Here is a 20,251-nt window from a genome sequence, read left to right on the forward strand (position 1 = left end):
TGTACTTAAGAAGCACACAGAGGGCGGTCCCAATCTTCAGTGGCCCTAACTCAGATGTCAGAGTTCTACAGTGACTTCGCGTGCGCGTCCTAGCTGAGCAGCTCTGCGATGAAGGCTGCAGACGGTGGCGTTCCTCACGGAGCTCAGCCGTTTTTTCTCGCCAGGCGCTCAAAGAGCGCGCGAACGCGCAGCCTTCTGGGAAGTGTGGTTTTACGCGGCGACGTGCGAGGCACAGGTAACTGGTCGCTGACGCGGAGGAAGCTGGGAAATGCTGTTCCGGTGTGCGCTCTCTCCTCCGTCCGCCTCGCGGAAATCTCAAGCAGGCGGCGGAATTGTCCTGGGGTAGTGCAGTTCTTTCGACGGCGGCGGCCCTGGTCCGCTCTCCGCGAGTCAAGTGCGCGGAGGTGCGGCCTCTGGATCCCCGGGCTCCGGCTTCAGGGCCAGGGAGGGCCCGCCGGGACTCAGGCAAGTGTGGGTCCCGGCAGGGTGGCCGGGCGCCGGGCACGGCCGCCACAGCCTCGCTGGTGCCGAGTCTACACCGCGGTGTGAGCCCCGGCAGGGCCTTAGCTTCCTGGGCCTGTCTGCTCTGTAAAAAGGGTGTCGTTTACCTCATTGAGTTGTTGGGAGAAGGAAATGGGCGAGTGATTGTGCAGCGTACGCCCTGAGAGAAAACGCCATCCGCAGTGGTTTTTAGGCAATCCAGTCGTGAAAGTGACGCTTTCCATTTGTGCAGCCTTCAACGAATTGGTTCAGTATCGCTGAACCTCATCGTTTAGAAAAGAAATGTGGAATAATGTGAATGTCAGTCATGCAGAGTTGTGAAGATTGAATGAGCTCTTAACGTTATTACTGCTGTTTTGTGAGTCTGTCTCAAAAATACGTAGTAGTTGGTTTACAAGCCTCTGGCACCTGGTGAATGGTTACCTCGTGCCAAGGAACAGTCTGCTAGTTTAGGGAGAGAATGGAGCCCTAGAAAGTGATTCCCAGTGTTTACTTGTGGATGTGTCACAGCGCTGCAAGAAGCCTCATTTTTTATGGCTCCTTTTTTGTGTTCTTGATCTGCCTTCTCAGGACACTCCTACTCTTTACGACAGGAGGCTGGAAAGAGGACTGTGTTGACAAGTCATGTTCCAGGTAAGTCGGTAATCTCCCCAGATCTTCCTGAACCACTTTAGCAGAACTCTTGAGTGTTTGCTTTGCTTCTCCTACCAGTTCCAGCCTAACAAAGTCCTTTTAGGGACCGGATCTATGATTCATTTCACTGTAGCAAAGGGTGGAGCCCACAGAAGAACTCCAAAGTACTATCTTCTCTCAGTGCTCCTCTTCTCTACCATTTTTCTGCTTGAGTCGTGAGCAAAACTTTTTTTTTTTTAATTACAATTCAAAATTCAAGTTTGGGATTTTGGGTTATTTGCTTTATGGTTGTCAGAGGACTATTATGTGGTCTCGGTTAATGATATATCAGTCCTTTTAGTTGTTCAAGTCGAGAGATGTTTGGAGTCATCTTTGATTCTTTCCTTTCTCTTATAACTTACATTCAGACCCTCTAGTTGGATCTAAAATACATACATACATATCCACAGAATCTGACCAACGGTTACACCATCACAACCACCACCACCACCACTGCCACCATCCTGTCATTGCTCACCTTAAAAATCTTCAATGGCCCTAACTCAGATGTCAGAGTTCTACAGTGACTTAAAAAGCTTTGTGCAATTAGGTTTTACCTCTCTGATCTCATCTTACTTCTGTCTCCTTGTTTCTTGTGAGCTCTAGACTGGCTACTGCTTCCAGGCCTTGGAAATTGCTGTACCATCTGCTTGGAATCTTTTTTCCCCAGAAATGTACAGACTTGCATTCTTACCTCCTTCATATCTCTGCTCAGTGATTACTTTCTCAGTAAAGCTTCCCTGAACACCTGCAGTCAACTTTTCTAACAGTCACTTCTTCTCCTCACTGCTTGGTTGTTTTCCATAGTGATTATCGCTCACTAGATAATACATTATTTGTTTACTAAATGCATAGGCTTATTGTTTGTCTCATCCCTCTGGGAGGGATTTTTTTCCCTTCTTTGTTGATTGTTTTCAGTACCTAGAGTGGTATCTGGTACAAAACAGAGGCTTAGTAAATAGTTGTTGAGTGAATAAACTTTAAAAAATGGTAGGGTAGAATCATGGGGTGGAAGGTGAAGCCTGCATGGAAGTTATTAGTGGCATATGTGATGTTGGGCAGAGTCTGGTTTCTTGGGAATATTAGATAACTAAAATAGAAAAACTTTTTTTTTTTTTAAGATTTTATTTATTTATTTGACAGAGAGAGACAGAGTATAAGCAGAGGGAGAGGGAGAAGCAGGCTCCACACTGAGCAGGGAGCCCCAAGCAGGGCTGGATCCCAGGATCTGGGATCACGACCTGAGCCTAAGGCAGATGCTTAACCGACTGAGCCACCAGGTGCCCCGAAAAACTTTTTTTTTAAAGTAAAAGCTAAAGTAAACTAGTTGCCAATCATTCATTGATTAATTTTTTAAAAAGATTTATTATTTAATTTAGAGAGAGCAAGCGGGTGAGCAAGAGTCAGGGAGGAGGGGGAGAGAGAATCTCCAGCAGACTTCCCGCCGAGCATGGAGCCTGACTTGGCGCTGAATCCCAGGACTCTGAGATCATGGTCTGAGCCAAAATCAGGAGTGATGCTTAACCGACTGGTTTGGGTTAACGTGGGTTTGAGTGTACACTGACATGTAGGCCTTTGTGATCTAGTGCAATACTAAGAGAACTTTCCACAGTGGTGGAAATGTTCTTTATGTGTGCTGTCCAATATGGTAGCCACCAACCCTATATGACTATTGAGTACTTGAACTATGACTAAAGTGACCCAGGAACTGAACTTTAAATTTTATTTAATTTTTAATTTTTATTAATTTAGGGCACCTGGGTGGCTCAGTCGGTTAAGTGACTGCCTTCGGCTCAGGTCATGATCCTGGAGTCCCAGGATCGAGTCTCGCATCGGGCTCCCTGCTCAGCGGGGAGTCTCCTTCTCCCTCTGCCCTTCACCCCACTTGTGCTCTTTCTAGCTCTCTCTCTCAAATAAATAATAAAATCTTTAAAAAAATTTTTTTATTACTTTAAACTTATATAGCCAAATTTGGCTAGTGGCTGTATTGAGCAGTACAGAGCTGGTAGAAAAGCAAGAAAGCGTAAGAAATTAACATAAGTGCTGGAACAAATATCCTAAGTTCTTCTGGGCACAAAGACGAATGAACATCCTAGGCTGCCCAGGCAGTTGAAGGGGGAAGAGAGAGTTGAAGCATCCCTGGGGAAGCAAGGCTGGAACTGGCTTTGGTGGCCCATGGTACCAGGGAGGCAGAGATAGAAGTGAAGTTACACCAAACTGAGGGAGCACTTTGAGCATAGATAGGTAGGGCAAAGAGAGTCTTTCAGGGAACTGCAAACATTTTCTAAAGTGGTGGTTCTCAAACAGGGATGAATTTGTCCCCCTTAGCCCTACCCATAGGGGGCATTTGATAATGTCTGGAGATATTTTTGGTTGTCACAACCTGAGGGGTGTCGTCATGCACTGAAATAAAGTTCTCAGACACTGATCGAGCTGCTGTGCAGGACTGCCTCTGCAAGGGAGAGAGCAGCAGCTAAATTCTGCGCATAGCCTTTATTTTATTTTTTATCAGAAAAGCAAGGACAGATGCATCAAAGGGTGGGAAAGGAGTACAAAGGGATGGCAACTATCTTGAAGCCGTAAAGCAGGTTTGCATCCTCCCCTACGCGCCAGCACTCAGGGAGGCAGTCATGGGATAAGGGAGGAGAGAGAGGTTTCTGCCAGCAGTCGCCAGGTGCAGGAAGGGGGACTGAGAGTTATATTCTTCCAAAGCTCTAAACCTATGCCCTGCCCCCGGGGATCATGGGATCCTGTTCATACCAGGCCATTGCGTTCGATAGCCTGAGACCAGGAACGTTGCTGACGGTTCAGCTGCTTCCATAGTCACCCCTTAGGGCTTACAATACACGTTCTAAGAATGACCCAGGGGATCATGGGATCCCGTTCAAAGCAGACTATTGCGTTCAACAGCCCAAGAACAGGAATGCTGCTGATGCTTCAGCTGCTTCCACAATTACCCCTTAGGGTTTACAATACATTTTCTAAGAATAATTCCAGGGGGGCAGCGGGGAATTGCTACTAGTATCTAATGGGTAGAGGCTAGGGATGCTACTAACTAAATATTCTACAATGTACAGGACAGCTCCCACAACAGTTATCTAGCTTAAAATGTCAATTATGCCAAGGTTGAGAAACTCTGACCTAAATAAAGAACAAAGGGTATCTAGTAATGAGATTATGTGAGTTTTCTTTTTTAGACTTAATATAATGACATTCATGAATATGTGTTCAAAACTTAAAATATGAAACATCTTTGCATTGGTGGAATAAAACATTATCTTGTGGGGCGCCTGGGTGGCTCAGATGGTTAAGCGTCTGCCTTCGGCTCAGGTCATGATCCCAGGGTCCTGGGATTGAGCCCCACATCGGGCTCCCTGCTCCTTGGAAGCCTGCTTCTCCCTCTGCCTCTCTCTCTCTCTCTGTCTCTCATGAATAAATAAAATCTTTTAAAAAAAAATATCTTGTGCATTAATTTAGTATTGATTTTTTTTAAAGATTTATGTATTTATTTTACAGAGAGAGAGAGAGTGTGCATGTGTGGGGGGAAGGGGCAAAGGGAGATGGAGGAAGAATCCTAAGCAGACTCCCCGCTAAGCGCAGAGCCTGACATGGGGCTCAGTCTCACCACCCTGTGATCAGGACCTGAACCACAATCAAGAGTTGGATGCTTAACTGACTGAGCCACCCAGGCGCCCCTCGTATTGATTTTTAAATTTGGTTTATCAAGTTGGGTTTGTAAAAGCCAATCATTTAAAACCATTGTGGAAAGTAGGAAAAGATGGGAAACTTTTTGATTCATATGATAAAGCTAACCCTAATACCTGGGTAAGAATAAATACAAATGGAAAAAGGAATTTTCCCTGGTGCCAAAAGGGAAAGAGATCCTCCTCTCCTCCCTTTTTTTAGAGTATTTCCTTTGAGAAAAACCTGTAATTGTAAGTCCTTTCCCTCTCCCTTTGAGATGCTTGTGAATCTTTTTCAAAGCTAAATAAGCGCCTGCCCATTTTTCAGGGCAGTCAAGTCTTTCATCTCTTTGAAATGAAAACCTGAAGGGCAATGCACCTCTGTCTCCCAGTCTGTGTTAGAGTTTAGCCTAGGCTCCTGGCTCCAAGTTCTAACTATCTGCTTGTCATAAAGATAGGAGAAGTTTTATTTTTCTTGGAGTAAAAGCAATTAACACAGTTGGCCACTCCAGTTACCAGGTGAATTTAGGATGAACTGTATGTTGCAAGTGATGCTGCCAAGTCCTCTTACTTGAGGACAAATTATTTCTTTGAAAACATCTGTGTTATAGATTATACATGCCTGGCTTTATAAAAGGGTGAGGTTTCTTTCTGTCCTTGCAGTCTCATTAGTGATTGCTGTGATGCTTATTCAGTAGTAAAACTGTTCTCTCTTCTACGTTGTGGAGAGGATTTTCTGCTTGGCAGATTGGATTTTTTAACTATTTTCCCAACACCTCACAAAGGTAAATTACCTCTTTAAAACCAAAGACCAGTATCACTAATGAAGATACGTGCAAAATATCCAAATAAAATAATAGACTATTGAATCAACCACCCTTGGAATGAAAAATTTGTCACAGCCAAAAAAGGTCTCTTTCACCATTGAAAGTAATAAGAATGCCATTTTAAATGCATACATTTTTTGCATGTATTATAATTTGACTAACAAACTATTGCTGAACATTTGAGCTTTTTCTAAAGTTTTGATATTTTAAATAATACCATGAATGAACACTGTTTCCTTAGAATATTTTCCTTGAACTGTGTCCTCTAATTCTTTGCCCTTATTTAAGGTCCAATTCAGGGACTGCCGATGGCATGAAACTATTCTTCAGTCTTCTTGCCCAGGGGTGTCAAATTATTTTAATTATAGATTATCAATACAGGGTTTAATTATATACCATAAATGGGTTTTGTTTGTAAATTAGTTATGTATACATCTATCTTTCAAGATGTCTTTTTCTGAACTCACTGGATCATTTTTTTGAACCTTAGTGGATCATCGTTTTTTTATTTACCTATCATGTAAACTATAAAAAACACAACTAAGCACTTGACTATATGCTGTCAAATGTTGAATGCAGATTTTAAAAAATTTTAGAATTCTTTTGCCTTTGACAGAATTAACTCTTCTGAAGCAAAGCTCTTATATTAGTCTCTTACCCTTATTGTAAAACAATGCCAAACACATACTTATCCAATTACTACTTAACTTAGATCGGATTCCTGGTCATTGCCACAACTACTGAATCTTGTTCCCTTTCTTCTATAGCCAGGGCAGTTTTACCCCTTAACCAGTGACAGAAGTGGCCTTGACTGTGACTGAGCCTAAATATGTTTGCTATTTCAGGTGACATTTAGTGATGTGGCCATAGACTTCTCTCATGAAGAGTGGGGATGGCTGGATTCTGCTCAGAGGGATTTATACAAGGATGTGATGGTCCAGAATTATGAGAACCTGGTTTCTCTAGGTAAGCATATCTCCCTCTTCACCCCAAAGAGGGAGATCTTCTGTTACTCAGAATTGCTGGAGATTCTCCTGAGTAAATGGCTGGAATTTTGTTCCATGTTCCCAAGGATGTGTAGAGCTCTATTGTGCCCTTCCTGAAGCTTATTTTCCCATTTCAATGACCATCCTTCAGAACTGCCTTTGGTTCCTTTTATGATGGTGGCCTCTCCTCCATGAGAACCATAGTTTAAACAGGTTTATATTTTTCCTGTAAGCAGGTCTTTCCATACCTAAGCCATATGTGATCAGCTTACTGGAGGATGGGAAAGAACCTTGGATGGTGGAGAAAAAACTGTCAAAAGGTATGTTTCCAGGTAAGTCATGCAGAATCAGGCACAAGAGGTCTTTGTTAAACATGCTTGTAGAAAGGATGGAGGCATTTTAGGATATTTTAGGGATCTTGTCTTCAGAGATCCCAAATGTAACAAATTGAGGGATCCTTAGCTTAGATTTTTTTTTTTTCCCATAGTGAATTGATATTTATTTCAGGACATGCCATGTCAAAATAAAACAAAAGAGTCAACCCTCGCCTTTAACAATAATATTGTATTATATAAAAGCACTTTACAACTCCATCCCATCTTTGAGTATAAGTTAGTGGTATGTGGGCTAATGATTATCTGAAACCTTAGCTTAGATTTTAAAACGGCCATTCCTCCATCCCAAATTATTATCTTTCTGTATTATGCTATCTAATCAAAAGTGAAGTTTTTGTGATCATAATAGTTCAAATTGTTGTTTTATTTGAAACAAAATAAAGCAAATTGTTCTCTTTAAGACTACCTAAGGAAAAATATACCAATCATTTTAGGTGAAGAAAGGCTGTCAGATGGGAAATCCCTTTTCCCCTAAGGCTGAGCTTCAGAGGTCAAATGTGAACATAAGAGTTAGAGGAAGTAAAGAATGTATAAAAAGGTTTCTAGGAACAATATTTTCTATGATTTCACACAGATCTTCAACAAACAAAGCCTAATTCTTTCTGAGTGATAAAGAATATTTTGTTCATTGTTAACTTTTTAATGTACTACTATAAATTGTGCATTTTAAGCATGCTAATCTGACAGCAAATTGAGATTAATTGAAAGTTGGAGAACCAAGGCTGTGAGACAAAATGTGGTCTTCCACATAAATGTAGATATAGAATAGAATGTTGGCTTGGAATCCAGAAGACTTTATGCGTTTTTTCCTGATAATTTCACTTTTAGTCCATATACTGATTGCCTGTTTTTAACTCATTTCGCTTATTACACCCTGTTCCCATCTTTGTGAGCTGTCTCTATTCTCTGCTCCATTTGAACTTTGTTCAGAAATTATTGAATAAATGAGAATTCAGTCATGTGCTTTCTGGGGGTGGAGATGTGCTCTGTTTCTTATCTCTTATTCTTACCATAGAAGTTTCTTTTCAAGAAGTACAGAAAAAGCAGTGTTTTGCTTTCTTGATATATTTCAGATTGGGAATCAAGATGGGGAAACAAGAAATTATTAACGAAGGAGGATATTTATGACGAAGATTCACCCCAAACGGTAATAATAGAAAAAATTATAAAACAAAGTCATGAATTTTCAAATTTTAACAAGGACTGGGAATATATAGAGAAGTTGGAGGGGAAACATGAAAATCAGGTAGAACATTTCAGACCGGTGACCCTCACCTTTAGAGAAAGCCCCACTGGGGAAAATGTTGACAAATACAATCCATTTAGAAGCATCTTCTATTTAAAGTCTATTCTTTCTGAACCACAGAGAATTTCTGCTGAAGGGAAATCACATAAACATGATATATTTAAGAAGAGCTTACCAAAAAAGTCTTTTATAAAAAATGAGGAGATCAATGGTGGAAAGAAACTTTTGAATTCTAAAGAAAGTGTGGCAGCCTTCAGCCAGAGCAAATCTCTTACTCTTAATCAGACCTATAATAGAGAGAAAGTCTATACATGCAATGAATGTGGGAAAGCCTTTGGCAAACAATCAATCCTTAATCGCCATTGGAGAATTCATACAGGAGAGAAACCATATGAATGTCATGAATGTGGGAAGACTTTTAGCCATGGCTCATCCCTAACTCGACATCAGATAAGTCACAGTGGAGAGAAACCTTACAAATGTATTGAATGTGGGAAGGCCTTTAGCCATGTGTCCTCACTTACTAATCATCAGAGTACTCACACTGGAGAGAAACCATATGAATGTATGAACTGTGGAAAGTCATTTAGTCGTGTTTCACATCTCATTGAACATCTGAGAATTCACACTCAAGAAAAACTCTATGAGTGTCGAATATGTGAGAAGGCCTTCATTCATAGGTCATCTCTCATTCACCATCAGAAAATTCATACCGGAGAGAAACCTTATGAATGTAGTGAATGTGGAAAAGCCTTTTGCTGTAGCTCACACCTCACTCGACATCAAAGAATTCACACTGTAGAGAAACAATTCGAATGCAACAAATGTCTGAAAGTCTTTAGCAGCTTGTCATTTCTTATTCAGCATCAGAGTATTCATAATGAAGAAAAGCCTTTTGAATGTCAAAAATGCAGGAAATCCTTCAACCAGCCAGAATCACTGAATATGCATTTAAGAAATCACACTAGATTGAAACCTTATGAATGCAGTATATGTGGGAAAGCCTTCAGTCATAGGTCATCCCTGCTTCAACATCACAGAATTCATACTGGAGAGAAGCCCTATGAATGTATTAAATGTGGGAAGACCTTCAGCTGTAGTTCAAACCTTACTGTACATCAGAGAATTCATACTGGAGAAAAGCCATATAAATGTAACGAGTGTGGGAAAGCTTTTAGCAAAGGCTCAAATCTTACTGCCCATCAGAGAATACATAATGGAGAGAAACCCAATAGTGCAATAAGTGTAGAAAAGCCTTTAGGCCATATGAATCATTATACATGTGAAAAATCACACAAGAGAGAAACTGTATGAATAGAATATTTGTCATAATACACTTTAGCCATAGATCTTTCCTGAAAATTTATGCTGGAAAAAAGTCTTATGAATGTAATAAATATGGGAAGGTCTTTAGCAGTGGTACAAGCCTTACTGTCCATCACAGTTCACACTGTAGAGAGACCATTTATTGCCTTCATACTGCCTATGAAAGCAATAAATGTGGGAAAGCCTTTAGCCAGTATTAATCCCTTAATTGACATAAGTCCACACTGGAGAAAAACCCTATATATGTAACATGGGAAAGACATTAAGCAATATGAATTTCTTATTGAGTACACACGAGAGAGAAGCAATATGAATGTAAAAATTGTGGCAAGTCCTTCAGTTAAGGTGTATTCCTTATTCTATATCCACTCACACTGGAGAGAGCTTATATGAGAAGTGTAGCAAACTGTTCACTGAGAGTTTTTATCTTGCTAGACATCAGAAGATTAATGCTAGAACAGCCTGAAGGATGTAGGAGTTACGTGTAAATCTTTCTTTGCAACGATGCTGTTTGTAAGCAGTTCTACAGAAGAGCAAATGAGTAGATTGTAACTGAATATGCCTTATAGCAGTAGCATGCAATTTTACTCAAGTCCTACATAAAAGTTTCTTTAGCTAATGGGCATGTGAAGATATTTAGTCACCCAGTGGATCCAGAAAATGTTTTAAAGTTAAAAATTAAAGCTGCAAAAGAAGTAAAAGGTGGTGTGAATAAAGTTTTTGGTCTCTAATAAAATCAGTTTGTATATAATGAACTCTTTCACTGTGACACTGATATTTCTTACAAAATTTTCTACTTTCCTCTTGAAGAATTAAGCCTTACTGTAGCCTTTAGTGGGAGACTAGCTGAGCTAGAGAAAAATGGCCTGATCTCTGTGCTAAGAATATCATTATTTTGGTGTCAGTTTCACACATTTTAATTTTTACAAGTACAGGGAGAGCATAACCAAGAAACAACAGAGCAGGCTTAATGGTGGATGTGCTTTGCAATCTGAATCCTAAAGGATGAGCACTAATTACATAGCTGTGTGCGGGCACATACACTCTGCGAGTCCTTCTAGGCAGAGTACAGAAGCCTGTTCTGTCATGTTGGCTGCATCTGGACTCCGTGATCCAGTGTCTAGTCTCAAGTTGCGTGGCACTGAGCTGTTAGGGCTGGCAGCATTACTAGTAACAGCAGCAGTCATTTCTCCATGCTGGCTTGTAGTTACGAGAGCTTACATTGAAATTAATAGTCCAGAGCTGTCTCCATTACTTTTCCTCCAGCCTGCCTACCAGTTTTGAAGACAGTTACTTGTAATATAAGTCTTCTTGAAATACTTAGACAGTTTTCATTTTCTGTACCAAACCCCGACAGATACTCATGGTTTGTAAAGAGCCTGGCTTCAGATAGTCTAAGTTTTAGATAAATTGAATAGTCTGACTGGCCCCATGGTTTCCTATCTTGTGACTAGGCAGCTGATACATGTCAATGATTAGAACTGTCTGAACCCTTAGAAGTAAAGCGCACTTATACAGCTTATATTTCAGGTTATATTCTCTATGGCATTTGATGTAAGTAAATTATTTTTAAAAAGAATGTTATATCACTGACATAATTCTGATGTGGAATGAGTGATAGGGTTTCCAACTTTCGACAAAATATTCTGCTCTAGTACATGAACTACCTTAACTGAAAACCAAGAGGTGAAGGCACATTCCATAGCAATTCTCAGTAGAGATAGTGGGTTTGGAATGGTATGGTGAATTTTTAAAAAGAGATTTATCTTTCCTTTGATTTAGTTTTATTTATGAGATTTTGAGATTCTAAAGAACATTGAAGGATCTTTGAGAGACCTAATTAAGGAAGCACGGAATGGTATCAAACAAGGATTAAGAACCGTTGTGATTATGGGTAGACTGGCCACTATATATATCCAGTTGTAGGATAATGACATGCTTTCTGTTTCTCCCATTCTCTGCTTCCCCTGCTCTCCCAAGCACTGGTACCAGATGAAGTAGTACTTCAATCCCTAGGTTTTATTTGCTTTCACTACACATAGTTTTATGTTACCTTGTTATTTTGTTATGAGATGATTCATCCAAATATTCATACTTTGTCAATTAAGAAGCATGAGCATACACATGATGACATCTTACAATGATACTGAACTAGGAAAAGAAAGCCAGGGTCAAATATAGTGAATGACTTAAAGCAGTGAGTATATTACCTTATTGGAAGATTGGGCTAAGATCATGATGTTACAATGTCACTGATGGAGAATCATAGTCATGTCTGTTAACCATTTCTTGAGCAGATAAATAAGACACTTTATACCTTTTAAGAGCTCAAAACTGTGTGTGTGTGCATGTGTGTGTGTGAAGAGTCATGTTACCTGGATATAAATCCAAGTTGTATGTATACTGTCTTTATATGACTTTGGACAAATTACTTCACCATCTATAAATGGACAGTAACACCTCACAGGATTATTATGAAGATAAATGAGTTAATTGGTGTAAAATGTTTACAGTGCCCGATACCTCAAAAGCATTCAGTGGATATTAGCTATTAATTTCATCATCATTATTATCTTCACGTGGCTGCTTCATCATTCTGGTCTGTCCTATCTAGTGAGTCTTCCTAATCACCTGTCTCTCTTATCTACTTAATTGTTTCACTTTTTGGAGTTTCTTACAAGACACTCCCATTTCCTTCCAACAAGTCCTCCTTTGGTATTTGAGCCATTTCCCCAAATACTCCAAGGAGACACAAAGAGCACCAGATTGGAGAAGGTAAGACAACCCACCTGGGCTGCAGGAAGGAGGAAGGGTGCCCTAAAGATGTGTTTTGGAGAACAGGCAGAATGAGGGAGGCATCAGGTCCCTCTATGGAGAAGAGGTCAGGCTTCACCCAGTGAGATCAGAAGCCTAGCAACAGCCTTCAGTATCACCTCTCAGCACGAGGTCCTCTGGGCTGAGTGCAGCTGCCCTCACTGCCAGGTTATGACCGTGTTATTGAAGGTCTCCGATGCCTGGAAGGCGAGAGTAGCTTCATTAGTTTGGGGTTAGTCAGATGTGATTAGAACCTATTGTGCAGTCACTGGTACAGATCCTGAAAGAACTGAGGCACTTATCACCGAGCACTTCCCAGGAGTCTTATCTCTGTGCTGGGCATCAAAGGGGAGTCAGACACTTTAAATACGATTTTAAGCAGTTGTGTTAGGGGGAAAAATTGCCGATGAAGAAGCCGTTGATGAAAGAATGACGAGGCTGTGTGGCTTGAGAGGCACAGAAAGTAAGAGCTCTGGCATGAAAGGTGAATAGGAAGAGAATTATGATAAACAATATTGTTAGCAGTTGCAGAGGAGCCTCGTGGCTGGCTGTGCACCTAAACTGTGTAACGTAACGTGAACTTTAAGCCAAGGGTTTTATATGCAGCATTAAAACAAATGTTTCCAGTTCAACCCAATTCCTGGAGCTGAATCAGCCTATTGAGACTGGCAGTTGCCTTCTGTACAGTCATACTTCAGAGATATTGCAGGTTTGGTTACAGACCACTGTAATAAAGCAAGTTTGGCAATGAAGTGAGTCCAGTGAATTTTTTGGTTATGTTTATACTGTAGCCTAGTAAGTATGCAATAGCATTATATTTTCAAAAAGTACATATGTTAATTGAAAAACACTTTATTGCTAAAAAATGCTAAACATCTGAGCTTCAGTAAGTCATAATCTTTTTGCTGGTGGAGGAGGGTGTCGTTTGTCGTTGATGGCTGCTAACTGATCAGGGTGGCAGTTGCCGAAGGTTGGGGTGGCTGTGGCAATTTCTTTTTTTTTTTTAAGATTTTTATTTATTTATTTGAGACAGAGAGAATGAGAGAGAGAGAGAGCACATGAGAGGGGGGAGGGTCAGAGGGAGAAGCAGACTCCCCGCTGAGCAGGGAGCCCGATGCAGGACTCGATCCAGGGACTCCAGGATCACGACCTGAGCCGAAGGCAGTCGCTCAACCAACTGAGCCACCCAGGCGCCCGGCTGTGGCAATTTCTTAAAATAAGACAGCAATGAAGTTTGCTGCATCAATTGACTTTTCCTTTCAAGAATGATTTCTCTGTCGTGAAATGCTGTTTGATAGCTCGAACTTCAAAACTGTGGAGTCAATCTTCCCAAACTTTGTTGCTGCTTTATCAACTAAGTTATGTAATATTCTAAATCCTTTGCTGTCATGTCAACAATCTTCACCATCTTTACCAGGAGTAGAGTCCATTTTAAGAAACCATTTTCTTTGCTCATCCATAAGAAGCAACTCCTCATCCCTTCAGTTTTATCATGAGATTGCAGCAATTCAGTCACATCCTCAACCTCCAGTTCTAATTCTAGTTCACTTGCTATTTCTGCCACATCTGTACTAATTTCCTCCAGTCGAGTCTTGAATCCCTCAAAGTCATATACAAGGGTTGGAATTAACTTCTTCCAAACTCCTGTTCATGTTGATAGTGTGACCTCTTTCCATGAATCATGAATCATGAATGGCATCTAGAAGGATGAATTCTTTCCATAAGATTTTTACTTACTTTGCCCAGCTCCATAGAGGAATCACTATCTATGGCAGCGATAGCCTTACAAAATGTTTTTCTTAAATAATAAGACCTGAAAGGCAAAATTACTCCTTGATTCATGGGCTGCAAAATGGATGTTGTGTTAGCAGGCATGAAAACATTAATCTCATAGTACACGTCTATCAGAGCTCTTGGGTGACCAAGTGCATTGTTAAGTAGACCATAATATTTTGAAAAGAATCTTTTTTTCCTGAACGGTCGGTCTTTTTGTTGTTGTTTTTATGTTATGTTAGTCACCATACAGTACATCATTAGTTTTTGATGTAGTGTTCCATGATTCATTGTTTGAGCAGTAGGTCTTAACAGTGGGCCTAAAATATTCAGTAAGCCATGTTGTAAACAGATGTGCTGTCATCCAGGCTTTGTTGTTTCATTTATAGAACACAGGCAGATCAGATTTAGCATAATTCTTAAGGGTCCTGGGATTTTCAGAATGGTAAATGGACACTAGGTTTCCACTTAAAGTCATCAGCTGTGTTTGCCTCTAAGAAGAGTCAGCTTGTACTTTGAAGCTTTAAGCCAGGCATTGGCTTCTCTCTAGCTATGAAAGTCCTAGATGTTATCTTTTTCCAATGGAAGGTGTTTCATTTACATTGAAAATTTATTTAGCGTAGCCACCTTCATTAATTATTTTATCTAGATCTGGATAACTTGCTTCAGCTTCTACATCAGCACTGCTTCACCTTGTACTTTTATGTTCTAGGGATGGCTTCTTAAACTGCATGAATCAACCTCTGCTAGCTTCCAGCGTCTCTCCTGCAGCTTTCTCACCTCTCTCAGCCTACCTAGAATTGAAGAGTTAGGGCCTTGCTGTGGATTGGGCTTTGGTTTATGGGAATGTTGTGGCTGGTGTTCACACATTTGTGTGTTCACTGGAGTAGCACTTTTCATTTTCTTCAAGAACTTTTCCTTTGCCTTCACAACTTGGCTGTTTGGTGCAAGAGGCCTAGCTGTCAGCCTCTTTTGGCTTTTGAATGCCTTCCTCACTAAGCTTAATCATTTCCAGCTTTTGAGAGATGTGTGACTCTTCCTTTCACTTGAAAACTTAGAGGCCATTGTAGGGTTGTCACTTGGCCTCATTTTAATATTGTGTCTCAGGGAATAAGGAGGCCTGAGAGGAGAGGGATGGGGGAACAGGAGGTTAGTGGAGCAGTCAGAACACACTATTGATTAAGTTATGGTATTATATGAGTGCGGTTCCTGGCACCCCAGCAATGACAATAGTGACATCAAAGATCACTGATCACAGATCACCATAACAAATACAATAATAAAGAAAAGGTTTTAAATATTGTGAGAATCACCAAAATGTGACAGAGACACAAAGCAAGCAAATGCTGTTGGAAAAACGATGTCAACAGATTTGTTTGATGCAAGTTTGCCACAAACCTCCATCAGTTTGTAAAAAAAAATGCAAATCACAATAAAGTGAAGTGCAAGAAAATGAGGTATGCCTATATAAACTTGGGGAAGTCCCTTCAACTCTCAAGCCTTGATTTCTACATCAACACAAAATTAATTCCTGTTTTACCAGGTGGTTGTGAGAATTAAAGAGAAAATATTCATAAAGCAAACGGTGGGGTGCCTGGCACATGTGAGTTGCTTGGTGTGTTTTTCTTACTTTTATTAATCCTCCCATTGACTATGAGGTGAATGTCACAATCATCTCCGCGGCATTCTCAGCACCCTGAGACTCAACTCTAGTAAGTTTCCCATAGTCACACATCTTAAGAACACAGGCCAGATTTGAGCACCCAGTAAAAGACCATACAACTGCCCCATGACAATATTGTGTCTCAGAAGATTAAGGTTTCTTTTGGCAACCACACAGGTCCTCTTATGCCTCTTTGAACAAAAAATATTCCCTTGGCATGCTGTTCCTTCAGCCTAGAATGTCTTCCTTATCTCCCTTATTACCAAGCTCATCTGCCAGAGGGACTACTGTCCACCTTAAAAAGTTCACTTTAGTTGTCACCCAAGCTTCCTCAGACACCAATGGAGGAAATGAGGAATCAAAAAGCTGTAAGGCATATAGAAAATCAAGAGCAAAGAGTCAGAAATTCCTCCTTTCCAGTAATTACTTTTAATGTAAATGGATTAAATTCTCCAATAAAAGAGATTGGCAGAATGGATTAAAAAATGATCGAAGCAAATGCTGTCTACAAGTGAGTCACAGTAGATCCAAAGACACAAATATGTTAAAAATCAAAGAGTGGAAGAATTCTTCTTTGCAAATAGTAACCAAAACAGCTATGGTGCCTCCTATATTAATATCAGACAAAATAGACTTTAAATCTGAAAGATTACAAGTGACAAGGTCATTATATATTAATAAAGTGTTCACAAGAAAAAGATATAACAGTTATCTAATTGCACATTTGCACATCTAATAACAGACCCATCAAAATATATGAGGCAAAATTGGCAGAATTAAAGGGAGAGATAGACTTGTACGTTAATAGTTGGAGACTTCAATACTCCACTTGAAATAATGGATAGTTCACCACACAGAAGATAAATAAAGGACTTGAACAACTCAATAAACCAACTACACCTAACAGACAAATAACAATACTCCACCTCAAAACTGCAGAATGTACATTCTTCTCAATTGCACACAGCACATTTTTCATGATGGATTTATTTATTAGCCCATAAAACAAGTATCAGTAGATTTAACAGATAGCATACAAAGTAACTTTCTTGACCACAACAGGAGGAAGTTAGAAATTAATAAGGAAAAGTAGGCAAATATGCAGAAATTAAACTATGCACTCTTAAAAAATTGTTATGGTCTGAATGTTTGTGTCCTCCCCAAGTTCCTATGTTGAAGTCCTACTACCTAATGTGATTGTATTAAAAGGTGGGTCTTTTGAGAGGTGCTTAGGTCGTAATGGTGGAACCCTCATGAATGGGATTAGTGCTCTTATAAAAGAGATCCCATAGAACTCTCTAGCCCCTTCTGCCCTGTGAGGATACAAAAGAAGTCTGTGACCTGAAAGAGAGCCTGACATCGCTGGCACCCTGATCTCAGACTTCTACCCTCAAGAACTGTGAAAAATAAATTTAAGCTGCTTATAAACTACCCAATCTCTGGTATTTGGTTATAGCAGCCTGAATGGACTAAGAAAACAACCAAAGGGTCAAAGAATAAGTCACAAATCAGAAAATATCAATCAGAAAAGACTAATGAAAATCAAAACACAGCATACCAAAATTAATGATATATAGAAAAAACAGTGCTAGGAGGGAAACTTGTAACATAAATTGCCTATATGAGAAAATATCTGGAATCAATAACCTAACTTCACACCCTCAGGAACTACAAAAAGGACAAATTAAACAAAAAGGTATGGAAGAAGGAAATAATAAAAAAACAAAGTTGAGATAAACCAAATAGAAAACAGAAAAACACAGAGAAAAATCAATGAAACCAAAAGTTGACTCTTTGAAAAGATCAACAGAATTGGCAGACCTTTACCTAGACTTTTAAGAGCACAAATAACCAAAACCAGAATTGAAAATGGAGATATTACAACCATTCTTACAGAAGTAAAAGGGATTATAAGACAATATTAAGAACAACTGTAGGGGCACCTGGGTGGCTCAGTTGGTTAAGTGTCCGACTGATTTTGACTCAGGTCATGATCTCAGGGGTCATGAGATCAAGCCCCTTGTCAGGCTCCTTGGGCGTGGAGCCTCCTTAAGATTCTCTCTCTTTCTCTCTCTGCCCCTCCCCCATCATTCATGTGTGCTCTCACTCTCTCTCTCTCTCAAAAAAACACAAAAAACCAAAACAACAAAACAACTGTACACCAACAAATTATTTTTCTCTTTCTCCAATTTTTTATTTAAATTCCAGTTAACATACAGTGTAATATTAGTGCACCAACAAATTAGATAACCAAGCAGAAATGGACAAAATCCTTGAAACACAGAAATTATCTAAACTGACTCAAAGAAATAGAATATTTCAACAGATCTACAAAAAGTAAAGAGATTAAATCAGTAATCAAAAACATCCCAACAAAGAAAAGTCCTGGACTAGATCACTATACAAGTGAATTCCACTAAACATTTAATGAAGAATTAACACCAATGCTTCTTCTCAAGCTTCCAAAAAATTAAGAGGAGGAAACAATCCCTAACTTATAAAGCCAACATTATTCTGATATGAAAGCCAGATTAAAAAAAATCACATGAAAAGAAAATTATAGGTCAATGTTCTTTGTGAATATAGATGCAAAAATCGGGGCGCCTGGGTGGCTCAGTCATTAAGCGTCTGCCTTCGGCTCAGGTCATGATCTCAGGGTCCTGGGATCGAGCCCCGCATCGGGCTCCCTGCTCGGCGGGAAGCCTGCTTCTCCCTCTCCCACTCCCCCTGCTTGTGTTCCCTCTCTTGCTGTGCCTCTCTCTGTCAAATAAATAAATAAAATCTTTAAAAATATATATATAGATGCAAAAATCCTCAACAAAATATTAGCAAATAGAATTCAACAGCATATTAAAAGGTTTGTTCACCATGACCAAAGAGAATTTACCCCAGCAATGCAAGAGTGAGAAGGAAATCAACCAATGTAATCCATCCCATTAGTAAAATGAAAAAACTCACATGATCATCCCAATTTATGCAGAAAAGGTATTTAACAAAATCCAACAACCTTCATGATAAAAATGCTCAGAAAACTAGGAACAGAGGGAAAATTCCTCAACATGATGGTATACATGAAAAAAACTACAGCTAACATTGTCCTCAGTGGTGAAAGACTGAAAGCTTTTCCTCTAAGGTCAGAAAAAGACAGAAGACTTGCTTTCACAGTTACCATTCAGCATTGTACTTGAAGTTCTACCCCAGAGCTATAAAGCAAGAAAAGGAAATAAAGGGCATCCACAATGGAAAGGAAATTGTAAAAGTATGTTTTTGCAGCTGACATGATCCTATATATAAAAGGATTCACAAAAAAATTCACTAACACTAATAAGGCTAATAATACATGAATTCAGCAAAGTTGCAGGGAAAATCAGTACCCCAAATCAATTGTGTATCTATGGAACAGGAATGACCAATACAAATAGGAAATTAGGAAACTCCTTCCATTTATAATAGTACCTACAAGAGGAAAATATTTAGTAATAAATCTAACCGAGGTGAAATATTTGTATGCTGAAAACTAAAACACATTGTGGAGAAAATTAAAGATGACCTAAATAAGTGGAAAGATAACTCATATTCAAAAGAAAACAAAAAGACTTAACATTGTTAAGATGTCAATACTACCCAAAGAGATACACAGATTCAATGCAATTAAAATTCCAACAGCCTTTTTTTTTTCCAGAAATGGGAAAGCCAATCCCTAAATTCATATGGAATTTCAAAGGGCCCCAAATAGCCAAAACAATCCTAATGGAGGACTCATATTACCCAACTTCACAATTTATTACAGTGCTACATTAGTTATAACAGTATGGCAGTGACATAAGGACAGACATACAGACCAATGGAATAGAATAGAGAACCTAGAAATAAACCCTTACATATATGGTCGATCAATTTTCAGCAAGGATGCCAAGACCATTTAAGGAGAAGGACACCCTGAAAAAATGGAAAAGAAGGCAACATTTCCTAACTCATTTTATGATGCCAGAATTGTCCTAATACTAAAATCAGACACAGATACTACAAGAAAGAAAAACAAAACAAAAAGACTACAGACCAGTATCCCTTATGAAAATGGATGCAAACATACTGAAAAGACTAGCAATAGACATTTCTCCAAAGAGGATACATAAATGACTAATAAACACATGAAAAATGGTCAACATAATTAGTCATCAAAAATGCAAATCAAAACCACAATGAGATCACTGCTGAGATGGCTATAACAGGAAAATTTAAAAAAGGGAAAATAAGTGTCAGTGACATTGTGGAGAAAATGGAACCCTTTGTGCAATGCTTATGGGAATGTAAAATGGTACAGCCCTTGTGGAAACCAGTATTTTGATTCTTCAAGAGGTTAAA

General features: G+C 39.4%; 1 protein-coding gene across 6 annotated transcripts; it reads left to right on the top strand.

Moving 5' to 3' along the window:
* The first annotated feature begins 105 nt into the window (after positions 1-105).
* ZNF181 (zinc finger protein 181) lies at positions 106-18,667 on the top strand. Of its 6 annotated transcripts, none has more exons than XM_045891241.3 (5): positions 106-235; positions 1,072-1,134; positions 6,529-6,649; positions 6,903-7,001; positions 8,138-18,667. In XM_045891241.3, the coding sequence occupies exons 2-5, from the start codon at positions 1,126-1,128 to the stop codon at positions 9,622-9,624; spliced, it is 1,716 nt and encodes a 571-aa protein (XP_045747197.1). In that variant the 5' UTR covers positions 106-235; positions 1,072-1,125; the 3' UTR covers positions 9,625-18,667. The 6 variants fall into 6 exon arrangements, with proteins under 6 accessions (XP_045747197.1, XP_045747196.1, XP_045747199.1 ...); XM_045891240.3 differs by lacking the exon at positions 106-235 and adding an exon at positions 249-465; XM_045891243.3 differs by lacking the exon at positions 106-235 and adding an exon at positions 249-465 and having other exon boundaries at positions 6,903-6,989.
* The last annotated feature ends 1,584 nt before the right edge of the window (positions 18,668-20,251 follow it).

Source organism: Mirounga angustirostris, unplaced genomic scaffold (genome assembly GCF_029215605.1).
Source record: "Mirounga angustirostris isolate CCGP_5_RB_7025 unplaced genomic scaffold, mMirAng1.0.hap1 SCAF_16, whole genome shotgun sequence".
Classification (NCBI taxonomy): Eukaryota; Metazoa; Chordata; class Mammalia; order Carnivora; family Phocidae; genus Mirounga; species Mirounga angustirostris.